Below are 25348 nucleotides of genomic sequence, written 5' to 3' on the forward strand. Positions count from 1 at the left end.
CACTTTGCCTACTGTATACACACAGATTCAGGTGATGTGTTGCTTGCAAGTGGATCACAAGACAATTTGATCAGAATTTGGAGGTTTTCCTTTGAGAAGGAAGAGATTAATACAGAAAATGAGCTCATTGATGATGGCGAGCTTAAGTTAAAAGATATAAGATTCACACTGTCATCAGAAGGCCAGAGTAAGGAGGTTATATTGAACCTTGAGGCAGTTCTCCATGGTCATGAAGGCTGGGTATATGGGTTGCATTGGTCTACGTCCAATGCCAAAGGTAAGTCAGGTTGTACTTACTTGTGTATACTGGTACTTAGTTATACTTTATAGAAGGGACAAACAATGAATACCTGCATGTGATGGTCCTGCAAAATGAATGCCAGAGAATATTTTCTCCCTGCCACCTATCTTCAAAACCTGTCAGCACCTTCACCTTGGTCTGGAGGTGCATGCTGACACTTGGACTCAGGAAGTGCTAGGCAAAGTTTTGCAATTGGCTGATGAGGTTGGAAGAATGTGGGGGGTGAACCAGTTGTTTGTGGGTGATACAGTACTTGTGGCTGATTCTGAGGAGAGATTGTATCATTTGGTGACTGAGTTTGGAAGGATGTGTGAAGCATGGCCTGAAGGAATTTCTCCTTGTGTTCTCTATTTATGCATGAGGGAATAAAGAATGAAGATAGCCATGTAAATAAAGTGTTAGGGGTAAGCCAGCTTAGGCTGTTGGACCCTGCTATGGATGTGCTGTGTCTTGCTGCATTGCATCTGACCTGGGTAGTGGGTGGGAGGGCAGGAAAGGCCCTTCATCCACAAGGAGCTAAGATAAAAGGGACAACAAATGGGTGTGGGATGGGTGCATGGCTTGTCTGGCTACCTCCCTTGTAAAGGGGAAGAAGCCTTTTGATATATAGATAGTTATTATATGAGGTATTTTCTTCTCTCATGCCACTATTTGCTTTGCTCCATCCAGAAGAGTGGATTTTCTTGTTTATTTTCTGAGACAAATAACACAGCTGAATATGAATGGATGTGGAGTAGGGGTTGATGTGTGGTGAAGCAAAGGGGGTATACCAATTTTGACTTGGAGGTCCTACAGTTGATGAGATAAGTCTTACTGCTCTACATGTAACCCACACAGTGTGGTGTGAGGCAAGCAAATCTTTATCCTCTGGGTACTGAGATGAGGGAGGTGGTGTGAAAGTGTCTTTTAGTATGGTTGTTTGCTTTGACTTGGGGAACCTCTATATAAGGGAAATGGAGGTCATTGGTGAATGCAATGCCTATACAGGTTAAGGTGAAAATTTCACATGTGATAGAATACTTTTTTTCATTGTTGTTGAAGAGCTAGGATGCAGGGATGACCCGTCATCCAGGAGGTGCCGAGATAAGAGGGAGGGTGGAGGGGAGTGTAATGTATAGGAAATGGAATGGGTGGGAGTGGTTTCTATGCCTTTTTCTTTTTAGCTACCCCCATGTAAGGGGAAAAAGCCTTTGGTGTATATATATATATATATATATGTCAAAGTTTTTATGACATGGTGCTAATGTGCATATGCTTGCAACTAATTGTTCCTTACTTCTTCACCCCTATGGAATACAGATGTAGGCCTTGATGAGCCACTGTGCCTTCTTAGTAGTTCTTTGGATAAAACACTCATACTTTGGGAAGCTGTTGAGGATGATGATGGTGTATGGCTTGAGAAAGCACGCCTTGGTGATGTTGGAGGCAATTCACTTGGTTTCTACGGCTGCTGTTTTTCACCAGACAGAAGATCAGTTATTGGCTATGGTTATCAAGTGAGTGTGTATAGGTAGCTCTGATATAGATTTAATGTAATGTTAGCCTGTCATGTTACATCAGAGATTTTAAGATGCAATTTCATTCATGTATGAAAATATAGATAAAATTTATTAATGTACCTATGATAATGCTCATACTCCTCTGTGCATATATTTATATACATATATGAAACGGTCTTGCTGTGGATGTGCTGTGTCTTGCTACATTGCTTCTGGCCCAGGACAGTGGGTGAGATGAAGGGATTGTCATCCAGGAGGAGCCAAGAAAAGAGAAAGGGAGGGGTGGTGAATGGGAGTGGAGTAAGTGGGGATGAAATGGGTGGGAGTGGATTTATGCCTTTGACTTTGGCTATCTCCCTTGTAAGGGGGAAAAAGCTGTTGGTATATGTATACATATATACCGAAAGGCCTTCTCCCCATATAAGTGGGGTGGCCAAATCAAAGCATAGACCCACCCCACATCCATCCCGTTCCCATCCAAAACCAATTCATCTCCCCTTACATCTTATCATCTCATGGGTGAAGGATCATCCCTCTTCTCTTCCACACTGTTCAGATCAAATGCAATGCAGCAAGACACAGCACCTTCACAGCAGGGTTCAACAGTCAGAGCTAGTTCATCCCCTCTGGTTATTCAAATGGTTACCCCCTCCCACTTCCACTCAAGATTTATAGAGTAGAAAAGAGGAACATCCTTTCATGCCATCTCAATACCTTCATCTATTCACAATCTCTCTTCTTCAGTCCTATCTTGTGTGCTCTCTCTACTTTGCTTGATAGACATTCCTGTTGCATCCAATACCTCCTTAACACTGTCCACCCACTTCATTCTTGGACATTCTCTCCAGTTTACCCATCCATCTTAAACTCTCTAGACACTTTTTGCCCATCTTTTCTCACTCATTCTTTCTGTATGCCCAAACTGTTTCAGCACTCTTTGATCTATCCTGTCTAACAGTTGTTTTCACCCCTGTTCTCTGCCTCAACTCCACATTTCTCACTATATTTTTCCTTGTAACACTGACCATATTTCTCAAACATGTTCAAGCTTTCTGCCTCACTCAGATTCCAACTCGGTTCCATACAATGTCGTGGATACAATCTTTCCTTCATACAACCGTCTATTTGCATTCATCCTCAGATATCTATATCTCATAATTTATTTTTACTCCTTCTAGACAATAACTTGATTCCTTTTCTCTATAGCTTGCCTCCATGTCCATTCCTCTGTTCACTGCCACATGCATCCCTATTCAGTAGACCCCCCTCTTTCATATATCAACAACATGCTTGATAATACCTCTGTCAAATGTGTCATATACCTTTTCCAATCCACGAAGACCCAGAATGTATTTATTATATTGTACAAGATAAAAGCTGTGCTTATCCCTATTTGTGTGCCACCATTGGTCAAACTTGGGTTTTAATTCATATTAGGCTATTGATTGCATAGTTTATTCCATGTAGAGTTTTTTCTCTGACATAGATGCATATTGTTTCATTATATCTGTAATCTGAAGTTCTCTGTATGAGGATTATGAGCAGTTTGCATGTCATTCCTGTTTTATTGTTATTGATATTGTCATTATGCATATATTTTATTTAAGATAATTTGTTCAAGATTTGCAATAATGTTTCGTAACTTCAGGGAGGAATTTATTGTTGGCACAAAGAGAGAGACAGCTGGTGTCCTGGGGTGGTAGTTGGCGGTCATTTTGGTGAAGTGGTCGACATAGCATGGGATCTGCAGGGCAGGTGAGTTAATGTTTTAAGACTTTTGGGAAGATGTCGTTATGTAAATCTGTAACCTAGTCTCTGCTCCCCCCCTGTCTGTATCTCCCCCCCCCCCCCTCTCTCCGACTCTCTCTCTCTCTCTAGAGCTCTAAATGCTCTCGTCATCTCTCTCACTCTCTCTCTCTCTCTCTCTCTCTCGCTCTCTCCTCTCTCTCTCTCCTCGGTCTCTCTCGGTCTCTTCTCTCTCTCTCGCCCTCTCTCTCTCTCCTTCTCTCTCTCTCTCTCTCTCTCTCACTCCTCTCCCCCCCCCCCTCGTTCCCTCTCCTCTCCTTCGCTCTCTCTTCTTCTCTCTCCTCTCTCTCCTCTCTCTCTCTCTTCTCTCCTAGCTCTCTCTCTCTCTCTCTCTTCTCTCCCTCTCTCCCCTCACTCCCCTCCTCTCTCTCTCTCTCTCTCTCTCTCTCTCTCTCTCTTTTCTCTCCCCCCTCCTCTCTATCTCTCTTTCTCTCCCCTCTTCTCTTTCTCTCTCTCCTATCCCCCCTCTCTCTCTCTCTCTCTCTCTTTCTCTCTTTCTCTTTCTCTCTCTCTCTTTCTCCCTCCCTCTCTCTCTCTCTCTTTCTCTCCCCCACCTCTCTCTCTCTCTCTCTCTCCCCCTCTCTCTCTCTCTCTCTCTTCTCTCCCCTCCTCTCTCTCTCTCTCTCCTCTCCCCTCTTCTCTCTCTCTCTTCTCTCCCCCCTCCTCTCTCTCTCTCTCTCTTCTCTCCCCTCTCTCCTCTCACTCTCTCTCTCTCTTTCTCTCCTCTCTCTCTCTCTCTCTCTTTCTCTCCTCTCCCCCCTCCTCTCTCTCTCTCCTCTCCCCCCTCCTCTCTCTCTCTTCTCTCCCCCCTCCTCTCTCTCTCTCTTCTCTCCCCCCTCCTCTCTCTCTCTCTCTTCTCTCTCCCCTTCTCTCTTTCTCTCTCTCTCCTCTCCTCTCCTCTCCCTCTCTCTCTCTCTCTCTCTCTCTCTCTCTCTCTCTCTCTCTCTCTCTCTCCTCTCTCCTCTCCTCTCTCTCTCTCTCTCAGACTGTTGGTGAATGGAATGTAATTACTTTTTTTTAAGATACTCAACTTCAGATTTGCTTCTGCCATCAATTATTTCAGATACCTACTCTCAGCAAGTGTAGACCAGACAACCCGACTGCATGGACCTTGGGTTACAAAAGAAGGAAAGGTGGAACTCATTTATGACCTTAATTGATTTTAGTGGCAGGATGCATAGTGTAATAAGTCAATTTTAGTTTACCTAACAAAAGGTATTGTTGGCTACTTCCCTTATAAGGAGGAAAAAGCTCATGGTACATAGAGGGAACAAGAAAGGCAGAATTAGATTTTCAGTGTCATGAGTAGTTTTATATCATTAGTTGAACATTATTACTATGTTTTGAAAATGAGAGATTTGTCAGAAATATTTCTTATTACTGTGTTGATATATAGTAACTGATTTCTGTACTATAGAGCATATCTTAACTGTCAATCTTACTAACAGAGAGTATGGCATGAATTAGCTCGACCCCAAGTTCATGGATATGATCTTGCATGCTTGGCAGTATTGGGTCCCTATAAATTTGCATCAGGAGCTGAGGAGAAAGTTGTACGTGCCTTTGAAGCTCCAGCCAATTTCATACGCAACTTTGGGAATCTGTGTTTACATGATGTTCAAGAAGATTTAGGTAAGGATTGAATTAAGTTTAGTGGCCATTTTGGAAAACATATGTGGGTGCACTGGTAATGAGGTGCATATGGACAATGCATTGAGCTACAAAATATGACAAAATAGGGATTGATAGGAATTTTTACAGGACTAGATTACAGATGCAATTAGGAGAAAGAGTAGAATAAACCAATTTGACATGTTTGGTCATGTTATGAGAATGAATGGTAGTAGATATCTTTGAAAGGTGCACAGATTGGTGATGCTGAGAATAAGAGTAATGGCTAGGCTAAGAAAAAGGTGGATAGATGGAATGGAGGAGGCCATAAGAACTTTTGGTCAGGAAAATCAATGAGCAGAAATGGGGTTGGATGACAGAGAGTTTGAGAAGATGGTATTATTGTGATCATCTGTTTCATGGGAAGGGTGCACCAGGGATAAACTGGCTGTATCACTGGGAGATAAATGAGATGCATCCTTTATATGGTTGAAATGGGAAGGAAATGAAAGTGGTAATGATTTTCATGTCTCATGTCTAGCCATCTTGCATTGTGGGTAAGAGTTAATTAATTGGAAAAAATTCTGCCTTTACATGTTGCTATTTCATTTTTGTCTGCTATTTCAACAGAGAAATGTGAGGTTGGAGAAGGAGCTTTGGTTCCTTCCCTTGGTCTCTCTAACAAGGCTGTAGATGGAAAGGAAGTTCCTGAAGAGGAAGACAACCAGATAGAGGACCAGCCATACTTTACACCTCTTGATTTGAATGGTGGGTGTTTTTGATTTATGGAACATAAATCTTTTGGTTAGTTCATTTGTAACAGTATTTGCTATATTTACCATGCTCTATCCTTTTTATTTCTATTGATTTAAAAGAGCCGTGGTGTCTCGGGTAATACTCATACCTTGTGTGAGTAACTTTAGTTCAAATCTCCAAAGTGGACACAATATTTTTGTTGTTAGAAAGAATCATTTCTGACTCCCATCTTCAGAATCCTTAGGCACAGTAAGTGCACTTGATACATTCAACTTCTTTAATACAAGTCAAATTCTCATGTGCAGCATGGGATGCCTGATGTACGATGATGCATCACAATACTCGCATTATAGAATATAAAGTCACAGCTGAATTACTCATTCTCTTTCACTCTGAGTAATGATAAACACTGAAAACAGGTTCAAGCCAGTTCACAGAATTCAGTGGTCACTCAGCTACAACTACAAAATAGATATAATCAAGATGCCAATGCTAGCATCCTTGCATAACCACTCCCGCCTTGTGATGCTTATGTAGGCATCATTGCATGGAAGAGGTTAAGCAAAGTACTTATACAGAATTTGTGTTTTTACAGCTCCAGCAACTGAAGACCAACTGATGCAGAAGACTTTATGGGTGGAGATGTGCAAACTGTATGGTCATGTACATCCTTTGTTTGCCATGGCTGCCACACATGACGGTTCTCTTCTTGCCTCGTCTGCCCGTGCAGCACAAGCCGTCCATGCCAATGTTATATTGTGGTGAGTCCTTGCAAATCAGTATTAAAAATGTGCAAATATATATAATTGGTGTAATGATTACTGTTTTTCTCATTTTTGTGTTGATTCAATTTGAATTTGAAGCCCATGTAAAGATGATTTCATATTTTGTGCCCATAGGGACAGCAAGACATGGAGGCAGATTGACAGCTTATCAAGTCATCAGCTAACAGTTACACAATTGGCATTCTCACCAGATGACCAATATCTCTTGTCTGTATCTAGAGACAGAACTTGGACAATATATAAGAAAAAGAGTAGGGTTCCTACATCTGAGAGCTCTTTAGGTAATATAGTTGATACATATTAAGATTCATTAATGCCCTTTCCATCTCAGCACCTTGTGGATGAAAGGTCATCCCTATGTCCAACCACATTGCTTGGGGTGGAGGCAATGGAATGAAGCTATGGTATACAAGGACTTTGGTTTTCCAGTCAGTGAAACTGGAGGCTGCTGTTATTATTTTTACATATTGATCAATCAATCCATTGCCCCAATTCTCTTGTGTATGAGATCTGCAGTCCTCAGGAAATCAGCCACAGCCACAAGTTAAACTCATAAGGTATTCATTGAAGAGATTTTGTGTTGTGTGTCTGGAAAGGGTGAATGTAAGGCAATATAGTATAAGATGCTCCATGTCTTCTGTAGTGTGATTGAATCTGGGGCATTTGGAGTCTTGTGAGGCTGATTCTGGGTTGTTGTGTGATAAAGGGTAGTGATTTGAACTTAAGCATGCCAATGTGCATTTTACTTCTCTTGATTTATTATTTATTACACATACACTGTATGTACTGTATAACCAGTTAGTTGTTATTCACAGCGTGACTTGAGTGTTGGGTGTTACTGAAGTCTTTAATATATTGACAACATAAAACTTTTTTCAACTTGAAACTGGTAAGGTGTTTATAATCTAAACATTTGTGATAACTCCTCAGTAGTCTTTCCTTGTGCTGTTAGAAATCACTATTGAACATTTTATTGATAAATCTAGTAAAGGGGTGAATTGAAGGGGTGATTGTGCTGACAGCACTGTATGGGGCAGAGACATGAAACATAAGAGAGGAAGAGTTTAAATGTGTTAGATGAAATATCTGACAAGTATGGTAGGGGTTACAAGGTTGGATAGAGTGAGAAACGATGAAGTGAGGAGGAGAGTAGGGGTGGAAAAGGAGTTGGGAGATAAGATTGATGAAAGAGTATTGGGATGGTTTGGACACATGGAAAGAATGAGTGTAGAAAGATTTGTAAAAGAAGTGTGGAGGGCAGAGGTGGATGGAGCAAACAGGAGGGGATGACCATGGACGAGATGGATAGATGGGGTAAAAGGGACATTGGGTAACAGGGATGTCTGTTGAGGAAGGAAGTTAGAATGCAGAAGATAGGGTGAGTGGAAAATGGCTGTGTATAGGTGATACTGTAATGCATGGAAAGGAGTGACTGGGGGATAGGGAGTGGTTACATGTAAATGATATTTTGATGCAGTCAGAAGGGATTTCTCCCCATCTTCAATGTTACTGCATAAGGGGACAGAGAGGTGGGGTCACTGATTAAATGAAGTGGCCTTGTTGTGGATGTGCTCTCTCTTGCTGCTTTGCTTCTGACCCAGGGTGATAGGAGAGATGTAGGGATGACCCATCATCCAGGAGGAGCCAAGATGAGAGGGAGGGGTGGTGAATGGGAGTAGAATGGGTGGGGATGAAATGGAAGGGAATGAAATTATGCCTTTTGACTTTGGCTACCTCCCTTGTAAGGGGGAGAAAGCCCTCGATATGTGTATATGTAATAAACTTGCTTTAATTTTATTATAGAAGGTAGATTTAGAGTATGCCTTTTTAGTTCACATGTTGTTTTCTTTTTAGATTTTACATATGCAAAGATGCAGAATTCTGACAAAAAGACTGGAGTGCATACTCGCATTATTTGGTCTTGTGCCTGGTTTCCCAACTCGAAGTACTTTATAACTGCATCTCGGGACAAACAGTTGGTAGTCTGGAAACTGGAGGGGGATGAAAGATGGGTCAAAGAAGCCGTAACCACAGAAAATGATGCTGTGACAGCTGTGTCCGTGGCCAAAGTGAGTGAGGCACCTATGGAAGATGCTTACTTGATTGCTACAGGTATGTAGAAAACGGTATTGGTTATTAATAACATGAAAGAGATTGAAAGTATAGCCAATGTTGAGATTTTTGTGAATATGAACTTTACTGGACCCGTATGTGATACATACATATACCAAATGCTTTTTCCCCCTTACACAGGGGGTAGCCAAAAAGAAAAAGGCACAGAAATCACTCCCACCCATTTCATTTCCCATATTTTCCACTCCCCTCCCTCCCTCCTATCTTGGCACCTCCTCCACATGTAATACTTATAAATTAACATTTAGTGTTGACTCCAGTAGTGGATTATGACACTGGAATTATGGAGGAAACTGATTGCCCTCTTCGGCTCATGCAAAAGGTCCTTCACCTCAGATGTGTTGTGATCATGTCTGTCTTCCTGCCAGTGCTGAACAATCTGTTAATATGTGCTTAGTCATGTGTGAGGCAGCCTGACAAATGTTTTGTTTAGTGTTGGTATGTGTGGCATATTCTAAGTGAATTCAAGTGGCAGTTGCATTGGAAAGGTGTGCATATGTAATGAATCTCATGAATCTAGGGTATGTGTGAGAGCCTGGGTTTGTTTCTAGGTCATTGGCTTGTAGATGATGGAACTTGGGAAGGTAGGCACTGGTGAATTGCTCTTCTTAACTGAAAAAATTATTATAGTAAAGGATGAAAGGAAGTTGAAGTGTTGTGAACGAGCATTAGGGCTGTACTTCTGGGAGAGGTGAGGGAATTATAAACTACTCTGGATACCAGTTGGATAGTGCCACTGCAGGAGCATGCCATTGGGGGCCCAGCCTCCTTTGTGTCGGTATCACTTCTTTATTGTAGATAACAAAGATTGGAGTCATGAATTTTGTATATGTGAATAACTATGGATACATGTTTAAACTTTTTGAATGTTGATAATTTTATACATATTTTTAACATTCTGATTTTGAATTATGTAATTCTTTATAACAGGTTTAGAAAGTGGTATAATAAACCTGAAAAGTTATAGACCATCCAATACCTCCGAGCCTTGGGGGACTACGCAGCAGGTGAATCCATGTCATCGTAAAACAGTTAGAAGGCTTTGCTTTCATTATTGCGAAGTAGAAGACCAGCAATCTGGACTTCACCTTGCCTCTTGTAGCAATGATCATGCAGTTCACATATACAGGATTTAAAAACAATTCATCCCTAATTTTATTATTTGCAAATGGTCTGAATCATTATTATTTTCACATTCTTAACTCTTCACTGGGCACAAGGTAATTTAGTACCTAAGTAAAATTCTGTGACTACAGCTAGAAAGTAATTAAAATTTGTAATGCCCAGTAGATTTATGAAAGAGAATTAGGGTGTTATTCATGTTTGTTGAAGATTTATGAAAGAGCATCTGAAATGCTCAGGTGTGACAGAAATGTAGAAATTAAATTATTCAGCTTATAATTATTTATAATTAATTATTTGACATAATTTTATTATCAACAACAGTTGTGGTAATTATTTTATAATAATTGTTTCCTTGAATTTCAAAGCCCCAAAAGTGGTAGGCAGTGTTATATAGCAAACCAGCAAAGGTAAAAGATGTGGCAATAATAAAATAAAGAAGACATTTTATGTTTTAAACTTTCCTAATTGTTTAGGGAAGATATATTTACTGTAGATGAGAGGACAATAAAAAAAATAAAGCAAAGAAATATTTATTTTAAAATATGTGTAAAGTGTAAATTAAGCCATATCTGTCTCATGATGACCATTTCAGGCATAATAAAAATTAAAACATACATAGAGATCAAACATGCCCAACAACATTATCTTCATTTTCTACATGGACCCATAGTATGAGCTCAACTGGTATTGAGAAAAAACAAAGAATTAGTCTGTTATTCTTCTGTAGATGATGGTGATCTGGTTTGGAATGAGTGGTTGCAAGGCTCTTTTGGTACATTATGTAAAATGTAGATTGTCTGAGTGCACAAAGGTATGCAAATTACCCATGATGCATGAAACACACACATTGCATGTGGCCTATATAGCTGGGATTATGGCTGTGAGTAAAAGAAATGCTACAAACTTAAATGTTGAAGAAGAAAAAGAAGCTGAAGAGAAAAATGTAAATGCGTATCATATATCTACAATGGATGGGAGTAGGTACATGCCTTGGACTTGGCTAACTCCCTTATTAAAGGGAAAAAGCTCTTTGTATATAGATAGATGTATCTACAAATGAAGAAATATAATTCTGTATCCCCAACAGGTACCACAACTTGATCACTGTTTCACAACTAACAAAAATTTTTTTTTAGTTTCTGTGGTCACCTTAAACAAAAAGAACTTGAAGCAAATTTTATACATACTACAACATACAAAATGAGATTATGTGGGTACCCCAAGCAACTTGAATGAACTATTGAAAACCTCAAAGGCTGCTTAGTCACAAATCATGTCTTAAACAAGTTCATGTCATGACAGACAATGCATCTCAATACCATAACTTCAACACGGAACCATAACGGGATGTGTGCAATCTTCAGTTCTCTATATACAGTAGGTGTCCAGCTCGTACAAATGTAATTCCTTAAACATTCCATCAGTGCAGCACATGTGACATCACTGCATAGTCGCACTCAAATTTATCTACAGCTGGAGGGGTGGGGAGGGGGATCATCCCTGCAGATACTATACACACAGTGTCAAAAAATGAAGAAATATATTTCTGCATCACCAATTGGTGCCACAACTTGATCACTGTTTCACGACTATCACAATAATGTTTGTTTAGTTTCTGCATTCTCCAGAAACAAAAAGAACTTGAAGCAAATTATACATACACATACAAAATGAGGCTATGTGTACACCCCAAGCAACTTGAATGAACCGTTGAAAACCTCAAAGGCTTCTTAGTTACAAGTCATTTCTTAAACAAGTTCATGTCATGACAGACAATGCATCACAACACCATAACAGCTTGTGTGCAATCTTCAATTTTTTATTATATACAGTAGGTGTACAGCTCACACAAATATAATTTCTTAAATATTCCATCAGGGGAGCACACGTAACATCACTGCATAGCCACACTCAAATTTATCTACGGCTGGAGCTGGGTGGGATCATCCCTGCTAAGCTTTCAGAGGAAGACCCACTGATTTTATGCAGATACAATAGTGTGAAGAAGAAGAAAAAAAAAAACAACAACTTTGAAATGTTTTCATAATGTTGACTATGATTACTGCATTATCAGCTTTGGAAAATGGTGTTCAGTTTAAACATTTGTAAATATACAGAGGGACTGGGCTACTAGATTGAAAAGACTAAATTTTCCTATAATTTCAAACTGAAGACTACCATTTTCCTGACACAGTTAATAATGTAGGCCAATGAATTTGACAATATAATAAAAAATTTAAAAAGAGTATGTTTTCAAGTGGCAGCTATGTCTCATGTATGTGCCTCCTGGATTTTATTAATTTTACTGACCAGCATAAATCCAGTGCTACTAAATATGCACCCCATGGGGGTGAATTCCAATGTAGAAGATTGTGCATCCTTGGCTGAATGGAGCAACCAAAGATCACAGACTTTGCTGTGACAGGATGATTGTGGCAACGTTGCATCATGAGGTGACATCATCACTGGACACAGTAGACTTGCATAAGCACGCAACAAATCCACTTGGGGGGGGATATTTTCAGAAGTGATCTTAGGAGTAGGATTTATATTTGGTAGGAGAATCACTAACTGTAGTGCCTTAGAAGGCATTCAGCAAAAAAGTTGCTTCCCTCATCTCGGCATTTCCTGGTTTGAACCACTTGGTTCAAAATCACCTAAAGATTCTGTCAGATGACTGTCCCAAAGCATAAGTGCACTTGCAAGGCCTTGGTGAGGATTCACAAAGGACAGGGTTCATGAAGGCACTGAAAATGCATTTTCAATAAATAATTTTACTCTGTGATCCACTTCCAATATGGATACATTAATTCTGGAGATCAGAATCTGTAAAGGAAAAAATACCATGATTAACAAGTCAGTTTACAATTCAATTGGGCCTCCCTTATATTTTAAGTCTCACTCCATTTAACCTCTTTACATTAAGGACATTGGTTTGCTTTATAGGGGTAAAAAAAAGTTAGATTATATATATATGTATATATAACAATGAAAATTAGCAGAAAAATAGTTTCAAGTGTTGGCAAGAATTTCCCGAATTTTGAAACTGACAGTGATTTTTACTACAATTATCATTTCAATATAAATATTGCATCCTGGCAACCCTCAATATCTTGGTAACAGTATTTTTGTCACATTTATGCTTATAACTCAAACTTCTTTTTCTATATAATTTTTCTTATACATATACCAACAGCTTTTTTCCCCTTACAGGGGAGGTAGCCAAAATGAAAGGTATAAATCCACTCCCACCCATTTCATCCTCACATACTCCACTTCTGTTCACCACCCCTTCCTCCCTCCCTCTTTTCTTGACTCCTCCTGGATGATGGGTCATCTCTGCATCTTGCCCACTGTCCTGGGTCAGAAGCAATACAACAAGACAAAGCACATCCACAGCAAGGCCACTTCACTTAATCAGCAATCCTCCCCTCTCCGTCCCCTTATGCAGAAAAAGAGAGGACAAGGAGAAATCCCTTCCATGCATTAGTCTCCATACACAACCATTCTCCTTTCACCCCAATCTTCTGTCTTTTCTCTTCCTCAACAAACATTGCCCTCTTTCCCAATGCCCCTTTTGCCCCCATCCATCCATCTTTGGTTGCCCCTCATGTTCACTCCCTCCACATCTCATTTACTAATCTTTCTTCACTCATTCTTTCCATGTGCCCAAACCATCCCAAAATTCTTTCATCAACTGTATCTCTCTACAATACTTTTTTTTTTTTTAGATTGTCTTGTTGAATTGTCTTGAGATGTCTCTGGGTTTTAGCAATAATTACATCATTTCTTTTATGAAATTTGGGTATTCATAAAGAAAAATCCAGAATGGTGTAACTTGAAGACAGAGTAATAAATAAACAAGACAATCTTTATCAAAGTTTTTAGTTTCCTAAAGGTAATCAACAGATCACAGTTTCTATTAATTACTAAGATATAAAAGAAAAATGAAAGATATAAAATTATTATTATTATTATTATATATATATATTCTTATTGCATTTATAATTTTTCAATGGATTTCTATAAAAGTTTGCACAGATTATTCTTACACTGGTGACCAATTACAGAAAAAAAAGTCTAGCTTAATTACTTTGATATCTGTGTACTGACGTCCCTAATCCCCAGATAACACTTTTGATTCTAACTAGACATTTCTTGCTTTTATTTACTTTCACTGCCACATACAACCCTAAGTACTTACAACTCTCTACTTCCTTCCATCTTTCACCTTTCACACTAACATTCAACTTGCCACCATCATCACTTCTTGTACATCTTATCACTTTACTTTCATCCACATCTACTCTCAACTTGCTCCTCTCACACATCCTTGTAAATTCAGTCACCATCTGCTTAAGTCTTTCAGAATCAACCACAAGCACATTGTTATCTGCAAGCAACAACCGATTCATCTCTCACCTCCCTCAATCCTTACCCATCAACTCAAAACCTATGTCTATCTTGCTGCTTTGTAGTTATAGTGATATGCTGTTATTGTTGTGCCATCTGCAGAGCTTTGCTTTTGAAACCTGGGTTAGGGATGGGGAGGTCATACATGAATAGGTTAAATCTATCTATATACCAAGGGCTTTTTTCCCCTTTACAAGGGAGGTAGCCAAGTCAAAAGGCAAATACCCACATCTACCCATTCCACTCCCACCCACCACCCTTTCCTCCCTCTCATCTCAGCTCCTCATGGATGATGGGTCATCCCTATATCCCACCCACTGCCCTGGGTCAGAAGCAATGCAGCAAAACACAGCATATCCACAGGAAGGCTGCTTCACTTAATTGGTGCCCCCCCATACTATGTCCCCTCATGCAGAAAAAAGAGAAGACAGAGAAATCCCTTCAGGCTGTGTCAAAATATTGTTCATACATAACTACTCCCTACCCCACCATCCACCACCCCCTCCCATTCTTGCATCACAGTATCATTTATATTCATACACAGCCATTCTCCACTTATCCCTATCCTCCTTTCTCCTTTCCTTGCTTAACAGACATTTCCCTCTTGCTCAAAATCTCCTTCACCCCATCCATCCATTTCATCCTGGGTCATCCCTTCAGAGGATGAGAATAGGTTAAATAGTATTGGTAATAGTATTGCTCCTCTTCTTTCCCTGTGCAGCAGAAGATCCCAAACACCATCCATCCATTTCATTCTTGGTCCTCCCCTCAAGATCACTCCACCCACCTATGTCTTCCACACTCTATGCTAATCTTTCATCATTCTTTCTATATACCCAAACCATCCCAGTATTTTTTATATCAACAATATCTGCCAACTTTCTTTAGTGAAATACAATTTGGTTGATACACCACATTTCTTCAAATTTGTAAACTGGAAAAAATGTACTCATTATTTCAGAAAAAAATTAACTGGATTTCTTTTGTTCACTGAGAAAGCACATGCATTAAGTTAACATTACATGCCTGATTTCATGCACTAAGGTCATAATGTACAAGCAGAGAGCTGGAGTAAAGCACCTGGAGCTGCTCAGTGAGTCTTGTTTCTAGCCCCGACGAAAGCTTCTGACAGAGCAGATAGTGGAGATGATGTATAATAATGTGTTGATGATTCCAATCACCTGTAGAAGAACAAATTGTTAGGAATGAGTGGGCATTTTTTGATGACAGCTGACATCATTTATAACTTGTTAACATCTTAGCATGACCTACTCTTTAGTTCAGATTTAAAGAATGGGAGTAGAAAAAGAGAATGCCAGCATTCCTACTGTCAGACTCTGCTCTCTGTCTCAGAATAGCATGGAATTGGTTAATCCACCCATGCTGATACCAAACACTCCACCCTGGCCTTATATTGGGCAAGATCCCTATAGTACAGGTACTTGATGATCATAGATGTAGGTAAGCTTCCCAGGGTGTCATGGGATTCACAATAAGTAAGTATTTACACAAGTAAATGGATAAATGAATATATTTACCTAGTTGTATTATACGGGAAGAGAGCTATGCTCGTGGTGACCTGTCTTTGTATCTCTTGGCATCAAGTTTTTTTCTTAAAATCTTGAATAGTGTTTGCACACACTGTTTCATTGTCTAATTTGTTCCAAGTATCTATCACTCTGTGTAGGAAGCTGTTCCTTTTCAGATCTCTTCTGTAACTATCCTTTTTTAGTTTATTTTCGTGTTCTCCTGTTTTACCATTATCCCATATTAACAAGTCATTCTTATCTAAGACTTCCATTCCTTTCATTATTCTATAGATAGTCAGCAAGTCTCCTCTTTCCCTTCTTTGTTCCAAAGTTGGTCATTCTAGTTTGGACAGTCTCTGCTCATATGTCAATTTGGAAAGAGTTGGTGCTAGTATTGTTGTTGCTCTTTGTATTCTTTCTAATCTTTTTTATATTCTTTTTGGTACTGGGTGTATAGTGTTGCTGCGTACTCAAGTTTTGGTCTTATCAGTGTAGTTAGAATTTTTTATCATTTCCTCGTCCAAATAAGCAAATGCCATTTTAATTGACCTCAATAAATTGTGTGTTTCTCCGAATATTTTATCAATGTGTTTATCCGGTGTCATGTCCTTGCTGATCATCACTCCAAGATCTTTCTCCGATTTTACTTTTTTCACTTCTTCACCAATTTTGTAATCTTTCGATATTCTGTTTTTACTCTTTCCAAATCCCATTATACTACATTTCTTTATATTGAATTTTACTTGCCACTTTTGAGTCCAATTCCAGATCTTGTCCAAATCTTGTTGCAATAAGTGCTGCCTTGAGTTTCAAAGACTGGAACCCCAATACCTTACAGAAGTCAAGACTGGTATGCAGGCCCTTCCACATATCTCTCCAGAAAGAAACATTTGATTGTTGTACATGTTGTAATAGTGTTATAATTGTAATTAATGTTGTCATTACAATGTCACTAGCTGGTAGGAAGATGGGGGAGGAGCAGTTGCCAGCTCTTCTTGTGTGATAACAGGGAAAGCTGATAAAAAGAAACCTCCAGATAAAGGTGAGTGTTGATAGGATTTAAAGGAGAGTGGTAGGGAAATGATTCTACAACACCAGTCTTGCAGAACAACCACAAGTTGACTCCCATCATAGATCTCTCAATGAATAAACCAATGAAAGATCCAACTTACCCCTGCAAACATTTTGGAATTGTATCCTATTTCATTGATGTCATAGTTTTCATTGCGGGCAACAAGTTCCCGGATGTAGTTGACAGAACAACATGTCAGGAGGTATGCCAGCATGCCCTGCAGCACAGACATCTGCAGGGAGATACAAAGACCATATACAACCATAATAATTTGTGACTCACCCTGACTCTTCATGCACAGTGAACAAAAGGAATAGCTTCAACCAGTTTAGTCTTTTGCTGTGGAGGTTTACCCCAGCTGAATAAAAGTGACTGACAATAGCTACAATTAACAACTTAAATCGTATTTACCTAATTATACTTACATTGTGCTATACAGGGAAGAATCCATGTTTATGGGGTTCTATATCTCATTCTCCAACTAGCATATCTAGTTTTGATTTCATTTATGGTTTCAGTTTGGGCCATGTCATCTAAGCTATTTCAAGCATTGATACTTTCGTATGAAAAATTGTGCTTCTTTGACACCCTTCAGACATGTGGTCTTTAATTTCTGCCCATGATCTCATAATACCTTCCTATCCTAAATCAAGAGAGCTTCTGTCAGTTTTGTCTACTCCCTTGAATGACCTGAACACTACAAAAATGTCACCTTTTTCTCTTTTTACTTTCAATGATTGCAGGTCCATTGCTTCTAATCTCTCTTTGTTTATGTGTGTTCAAGGCTAGGACCAAAAAGCTATACACTGACTGTACAGTACCTATGGAATGGCAGAATACTTACAAAGAGTGTCTTGGGCAGCATAGCTGCCGTGGAGATAGAGAACATACACGAGAAGAGCAGAAGGGCTGTGGTGATGAGGCAAGTTGTGGCCACTAAGAGGAAGAATAGTTCAGGTAGCATAACATCGTATGAACTCTTGTAGGTCCATTTGATGTAGTGTCCCAAAATGCCCACTGTCAAACATCCAAGTGCCTGAAATGCAATGCATAGGCAATGTTATTATTGTATGTCTTCATATATTAGATGTTCAGACCACAAAGAAAATAATAATAATAATAATTGTTGCTTCAAGTTTCAATGACTGGAAAACCACAGGGCCACAGCAGCTGGCAGTGGTCCTGAGGCCTTCCCATATATTTCTATGGGGAAAGTTTGGATTATTGTCTATTGTAATAGTGTGAAACTGTTTCTATCTCACCAGGTTGCAAAAGCAGTAGTGGTAGTAGTGTAATGCTGGGATTCTGGATTCTATTAATTGTATATGTATGTTGGACATCCACTGTTCAGCTGTGAATTAAGATATGGATGGGATGGAGTTCTGTGTATTTATTATATACAGTATTTTGGCATAGATTTAGCACAGTTGTGACCTCTGGACACCCACTGTTTAGCTGTGAATTAAGATACGGATGGGAAGGTGTGTATTTACCTAATTGTATTATATAAAGTGGTTAGGCATAGAGTTAGCATAATGGTGGCCTCTGGATGTCCATTATTTAACTGTGGATTAAGATATGGTGAAGGGGAAGGTGTTCCATGTGTGTATCATATAAATATATAACTTACTTGTATTACAACCCATGGATCATACTATACTATAGCATAATGACCCACATACATATAGACCTACATTCTCATGCCAGTGCCTTATATTTTTGGTCAAGCTACCTACCAACATTCTTCTACAAGTGTATTATCTTATAGGGTTAATTAAAATATTGGACTTCATTCCAAGTTCCTGTGTTCAGTTATAATTATACTTCCTTGGTTTCTTCATTAAAAATAATAAGATATAAGTGAATAAATACAAATCTGATCAAACTTTTCATTCCATTTTAATAAAGACACCAGTATGACTTTGGTCCAAGCAGCAGTGGGATTTTCATCACCCGTTCTCATAATAGATCCCAGTAAATTTCTCATTCAATTCAAATAAAACATACCAGTATTATAGTAGTAGTAATAGTAATAGTAGTAGCAGCAGTAGTAGGAGGAGGAGGAGGAGGGGAGGAGCAGTTACTCATTGACAGTTCTTGTGTGAAATGTTGGAGGAAATACACTATAGTCAAAGTTGACAGAGACATACTAGGCCCAGTCATCACCATTAGAAATGATAATACTGGACACTATATATCAAGATAGTGTTAAATTTTCATAGCCCACATAGAATGTATGCTTTTTTGAGCTTGTTCAAAGATATAGACACAATGATAAATGAGACACCTTGCAGGAATTATGACATCCCTGGTGCATGGTGTAGCATGAGGAAGGATTCTGGGAGAAGGGATAAAAACAAATGTCATTTACCACTTGCATGACCTTTAGAAGGCCAGGCAATGTCTTGAGGTGCTCTGTGTTGATGATGATAACAGAAGTGGAGGCTATCCTGTGAAAGGACACCTGTGTAGACATGTTGCCTCCTGTGAATAAAATAATACTGTTTAGTCTATACATAAAATATACCATGACATTTTGTGTTACATAAGATGGGATGTACACATTAGTTTCTCACAAAAGGGTCAGTTCTGGGACCCACAATGTAAAATGATATATAGAAGGGAATGATAACATGTTTGCAAATGATGTGCAAGGATCAAGTGAATACATATATAAACGGTCTTGTCGCCCTCCTCCATTTGGCTGTCACTGGGAATAAATCAGTCATTACCAGAAAGATAAGTACTAAGTGCAATGAAAATGACTGAAATAATAATGATGATGATGATAATGATAATAATAATAAAGTGGCGACGGGATGAATCCGTGAAAAATGGTTGGGGCGAGGACGGCGGAGGATAAGGGGAGCAAGGATGGTGTAAAGGGAAAAGAAGGGAAACAGGCGCCAGGCGTGGGGTGTGGGCAGGAGATGGGAAGGGAAGGGTGGACTGAAGATGAAAGGGAAGTGAAAGAGACAGAGTGGAGAGGAGACGAGAGGGAAGGTAATGAGCCCTTACATGGCTAATTGCCGCCCCGGGGGCAAAGTTTTCAATAACGCCCCCCACCCTCCCACATCACCATTTCCTACCTCCACCATTCCTTACTGCCTATTATAGCTACTGGCTTGCGAAATAATTAAACAGATTTAAACAAAAATTACGTAATATCCCTATGGCAGAAAGGATAAGGGGAAAACATTTCATATTCTGTTGATTCTAACGCAAAATTCGTATATTACTGTAAAATAGCCAGGGCTCCTCTGACCTTTTTTATTTTAATCATTTTGTCAGCCTTGTGGGCGGCATGTCCAGACTAGAATTGCTGTTCCCCAGATGTGCCGCCCTAGGGCATATGCCCCCCTTTCCCCGCCCTGCGAGGGCATTGGGAAGGGAAGTGGTGTGGAACGAATCGGAGAGGAGAACGAGAGGATACAGAGAGGGAGGGAAGGGAGGAGGGGGTGGAGAGACGAGAGAGGGGAGAGGGAAGAGAAGGGTGGCGAATCAACGAGAGAAGAAATATATGAGGCAGTCAAGATGAAATGGAACTATATAATAGGAAAGATAACAAGAAAGAACGAAAGAAATAGGGGTGGAGGAAGAGAAGGATTGAGTAGGAGTGGAGTGATTGGGAGGGGGACAGGGGAGGTTAAACGATAACGAGGTGAAGGAGGCGCTAAGAGGTGGAGGGGGGGGGGATAGTCGAGAGAAACGACGTCCCAGAATAGCCAGGTGGGGTGGGTGTGGTAACGGCCTGGCGCCTATGTAAACAGGGAGACGCAGTTAAAAGCATTTAGCAAACTAGATTATGAAGCAACTTTGGCACGGAATCGCGCCGTGTGCTGCTCGGTTGGATGACGTACTTCTTCCTCTTACCTACCAACGGGAAAGTCACATAAAAGAGAGAGAGAGAGAGAGAAAAATGCAGGTCTTCAACCGTCGTCGTCTACTTGATACATTCATTTAGCCCCGGTCTGCACGCAGTCGCTTGGGGCGTGGCAGTGCGGATGTGAACGCCTGGCTGGCGGTGCCCCAGGCTGAGAGTAGTGCTGCAGCACGTGACTTACAGATTGGCTGCCCTTCTACACAGCAGCATAGTATACGTTTTAGGATGAATCACCCCATCACGGGGTGATCCTCGAAGTATAGGAAGTATTCTGTACCGTAATCCAGACTGCATCTGCGTTCCAATATGCTCTACGATTTGATTTCGTGCGTAATGAAGGCATGACGTCACAATAAGCAATATTAAAAGATCAAACAAAAATAACTATATCACTACGTTGACATACTCTAAAAATTTTGTTCAGGTTAACGTAAAAAATTGCTGCGTGACTGGTCCGTGGGGATGTCACGATTTTTCATAACATGGAGTCACCGTACGATAGTTTTCATATAAACAAAGTTTAGATCCTTTACATAATTCAAAAACACTTCAATTTTTGATAAACACACACACACACATATATATATGTATATGTATAATATATATATACAGTATATATATATATATATATATATATATATATATATTCTGATTACTACCAGGCGATTTTATTCACCTCCCTGTTGCGCGACACATATCATCATTATTCAATATTATTTATTTTATTATTATTGATATTATCATTATTATTGTTTCTTTATTATTTGACTAGCTGATGTCACACAATTTTATTCATTTGAGGGAATGGATTTTGGGTCTTTATTATTATCATGATCATATTATTACTATTTTACACACACACACATATATATATATATATATATATATATATATACACATATATATATATGTCTATATATATATTCTGATTACTAGGCGATTTCATTCACCTCCCTGTTGCGCGACACATCTCATCATTATTCAATATTTATTTTATTATTATTATTATTTCTTTATTATTTGGCTGGCTGATGTCACACAATTTTTCTCAATTGAGGGGATGGATTTTGGGTCTTTATTATTATCATTATAATAATTATCATATTACTATTTTACACACACATATATGTAATTATATATATATATATAATGTGTATGTGTGTGTATATCCATTCGCGATGAAGTACTTCGTACATTCTATTCTGGTTACCTCTGAACTATTATCTTCAGTTAGAAGTCAGCGAACCTAAGGGACACCAACTACCACAATTAACATCTCCGTTACGATTATGTATTTACTCTTGGCTGGCGCCAGGCGATTTTATTAATGACAAGACATGATAATAGAGAACGCAGACTCAAGGACAAAGCTGAATAGAATCGTGCGACATTTAGCCTGAATAAAACCCATTAAGAGCACTATCGTGAATACAGGTATTCGCTTGATGGCGGGGTTGTGGGTGGATAACCTTAGAGTAAAATAATCAGGAACCAATCAAAACTAAACAGGTGTCTTCCTCAAGATTAAGTGAATTTAGAACGACAGCCCTCCCGCGATGCAGCAGATGTGTCAACATTAACGACTTTCAAATATTTGAAATATTCTTTACCGGGGCTCTTCAAAGTACGTTTAGTGGGCCACCACATCGCAAATAAATACATAAAGTGAAACGATAGGTGACATGTATAATCATAACATAATCACAAGTTGCAGTCGCATACTAAAGAGGTATGTCAATCTTTAATCAACCATGTTTAATTTTTGCCCTTCCCCACAAGAATCTTAACATTCTTATACACATATATGAATGTGTATGTATGCATATATACATGTACTTCCCTTCACACCGGGGTGAGGAAGGGACAACAGCCTATACGGTCGTGAGGATAATGCATGAAATAAAACTGGAGAGATGGAAAAAATGAACAACACTGCTATATTAATATACAGAGTAAAACAATGTTGACATCACCAAGAAAGTCGTTTCACAACTAAGAGAAAGTCTAACCACTTACAATAGTCACATATTCATATATCACTTGTGTAAAAAGAATGTGAATAACAACAGAAGTCTACTGCATCCATGATCAATATAAAAACATAAACACGTGTTCCAAGACTCCTAAAACCTATAGGCTGGCTGACTCCCGCTACCATGGTCAGGAACAGGCAGGCGGGCGGCTTCGCCTACAGCAGCAATAACATACACAGATCACACGCACAGCTGACTTCTATTCCCACCACTCTTGCAAAATGGTCTTTTCATCTCACGGGCACGTCACCACAGGACTTTAGTAGACATTTTCATTTAACGACTAGAGTCTATATAGCCAAACTTTATGTATGGTTTATGTTTACGTTTGTTACCGTAGCCCCTTCTACACCACAGCGTCTAAACTGCCTCTCCCTCTCCCAGGCATCACAACCAGGACTCAGTCACTCAGGCGCCAGTGGATTGGTTTTCTAGAAAAAGGGAGTCGATGCCAGATACCGCAATATGTTTAATTCTTTCCACACCCTCGCGTATTTAGCATAGCGATAATTTGTTTTTATCTTACAGATAATCAAATTGAGTTACATTTACTTGCTTCTCATAGTACTTATTTTTAAGATAAATGCAGAGTAACCATTATAGGAGTACAGTCATCATCAGCTTTTCAGTTGCAAGATTTTCCTTTATGCAATCCAGGCCATATATCATCGTCCTGTATAATGTTGCCCTCGGTCATTCACTTTCGCCTTAAAGCATGAATTAAGTTAACCTTGTTCTCTATGGTTGTATGTTTTCCGACTCGGTATCTTATATTTATTATATTCTTTCATCAACTGCTGGTATCTGAACAGGAAATGTCTTTGTTCAAGTGAGTACTACCACAAAGAATTTCAATGTTTTTCTTTTGCTTGATGATCTAGTGTGATGATCAATTCTGGATCAAGTTAAACGACACTATCGGGTTGCCTGACCTCTCCCAAATGTCACTGATTAATCCATCGTCATTTCAGACGCCATGAAAAAACACGTGTCTGAATGTCAACTGCTTCCTCTCAATGGTATCATATGCAACGACTTTTGTAAAATATATTTTCTCTTAACTTTTGGTTACGTTTTCATCTGATCCATTAACGGCTTTAAGATATATATGTATTTTTTAAACTTTGATGTTCGTGGTTAATTCAGTGAATGGATTTCGTCTTCTGAAGTTTACATGCGTGCCTCGAGTGTACTGTACTAGATAATGCTTTGCAGCAGTAAACAAGGTTTCCGTTGGTTCACGAAAAAATATATACACTAGCAGTTATTTCTGTTGGCAGTGGTACTCTTTGTGTGATGATTTTCTTTTACCTGTAACATCTATAAATTTCATATGATGTATTTTCATATACTCATCAATGGTGTTTTTGTGATTTTTTTCTTTCGTTCGCAAATTCCTTACATTTGTAGGTTGTTCGACTACATTAGTTTGGAAGCGTTGAGGCTTGGGTTCCTCTCTTTATTGGTAAGTCTTGGCATAAGCGTAGTCAATCATAGTGTGGGCTCTTCCCACCTAGGGAGCGACGAAGAGAATGAGTGTCGCTGTCCAACACGGTTATAATTCTATAAATATATTCCTTTTTACTAAATTTATGTACAGTATAGAACTGAGTGTGGGCACCTAGTATAATATATAAATACACTTACAAGAAAAAAATACATATATACAGAAACATTATGCTATCGACGTATTGAATTTGTCGTAAAGCGTAAAGTTGTAGTTTGGTAACGTTTCTATAATGTGATTAGTGTGATGCATTGTTCACATGGCAGGTGATGCTGCTCATGAGAATTTGACTCGTGCTGACAGGTTGTCTTTTATTAACTCTCCCAAATCTTTCTCCTTATGAGGACTACAATGGAAATAAGCATACATGCTTTTTGCGTTATCCTCAGCAAATGTAATTGTTATTTCGAACTGTGTGTTCTTTTCATTATCTGCACTTCATGTATATTGATTCAATGAATGCTCGAGTGGTTACCACTTATGATGTACTGGTATAAGTTTTATGTAATTTTTTAGCTTAGCTAGTTATGGTATTGTCAATTATTTATTGTTATTCTTGTCTATATTATGTTATTTTACTCTCGTGTTAACTTGTGTGTAAACTGTCGGAAATAGATGTAGTCACTAAGAATGGTGACAATCGGTAACTGACTCAGGAGAAGTCACTGCGCCCCAGCGCAGATTTCTAATTTGCTCTCCCATCGCTACCCTAGGGTAGCGTGGTAACGTATTTTGTATATTAAGTTGGGGGTAGGAAAAAGCCCAGATGGTATTGGTACAACTGCACCCTACACACCACTAACGTCACACCGACGAGGAGGTTATCGCTTCTACTGACGTCCCTCATGACCGCTTCCTCACTCGACGTCACGACCTCCCCTTCGCTCGACGTCAC

The 25348-nt window shown here is 39.2% G+C and overlaps 2 protein-coding genes across 8 annotated transcripts in view; one reads left to right on the forward strand and one right to left on the reverse strand.

Moving 5' to 3' along the window:
• Window positions 1-12044, forward strand: part of Elp2 (elongator complex protein 2) — a 40149-nt gene extending 28105 nt beyond the window's left edge. For all 3 annotated transcript variants that reach the window (XM_076197867.1, XM_076197865.1, XM_076197866.1), the window contains exons 6-15: window positions 26-277; window positions 1601-1797; window positions 3449-3555; window positions 4670-4739; window positions 5055-5238; window positions 5848-5985; window positions 6569-6734; window positions 6873-7039; window positions 8613-8870; window positions 9822-12044. In XM_076197867.1, coding sequence (XP_076053982.1) covers window positions 26-277; window positions 1601-1797; window positions 3449-3555; window positions 4670-4739; window positions 5055-5238; window positions 5848-5985; window positions 6569-6734; window positions 6873-7039; window positions 8613-8870; window positions 9822-10027 — 1745 coding nt within the window. In that variant the 3' untranslated portion in view covers window positions 10028-12044. The remainder of the gene's footprint in view (window positions 1-25; window positions 278-1600; window positions 1798-3448; window positions 3556-4669; window positions 4740-5054; window positions 5239-5847; window positions 5986-6568; window positions 6735-6872; window positions 7040-8612; window positions 8871-9821) is intronic.
• On the reverse strand, window positions 10534-23354 carry LOC143032806 (uncharacterized). 5 transcript variants are annotated; one of them, XR_012967132.1, is made up of 6 exons: window positions 23273-23348; window positions 19402-19514; window positions 17875-18066; window positions 17131-17262; window positions 15456-15610; window positions 10534-12842 (listed from the first exon to the last, which is right to left on the reverse strand). XR_012967132.1 is itself a non-coding variant. In XM_076197871.1 (6 exons), exons 2-5 carry the CDS (start codon window positions 19504-19506, stop codon window positions 15536-15538), a joined length of 504 nt encoding a protein of 167 aa, XP_076053986.1. In that variant the 5' UTR covers window positions 19507-19514; window positions 23282-23354; the 3' UTR covers window positions 10534-12842; window positions 15510-15535. The 5 variants fall into 5 exon arrangements, 4 of the variants coding, with proteins under 4 accessions (XP_076053986.1, XP_076053984.1, XP_076053987.1 ...); XM_076197871.1 differs by having other exon boundaries at window positions 15510-15610; window positions 23282-23354; XM_076197869.1 differs by having other exon boundaries at window positions 15510-15610.
• Window positions 23355-25348: the final 1994 nt, after the last annotated feature.

This window comes from Oratosquilla oratoria, chromosome 14 (genome assembly GCF_046742065.1).
Source record: "Oratosquilla oratoria isolate Oo_2021 chromosome 14, ASM4674206v1, whole genome shotgun sequence".
Lineage (NCBI taxonomy): Eukaryota > Metazoa > Arthropoda > Malacostraca > Stomatopoda > Squillidae > Oratosquilla > Oratosquilla oratoria.

Coding starts and splice junctions, on each gene's coding strand:
- LOC143032806 (XM_076197871.1), bottom strand. CDS start 19,506: ATGTCTACACAGGTGTCCTTTCACAGGATAGCCTCCACTTCTGTTATC. Junction 18,067..19,401: donor TTCTAAAGGTCATGCAAGTG/GTAAATGACATT, acceptor ATTGCATTTCAG/GCACTTGGATGTTTGACAGT. Junction 15,611..17,130: donor ATTCCAAAATGTTTGCAGGG/GTAAGTTGGATC, acceptor GTTCTTCTACAG/GTGATTGGAATCATCAACAC.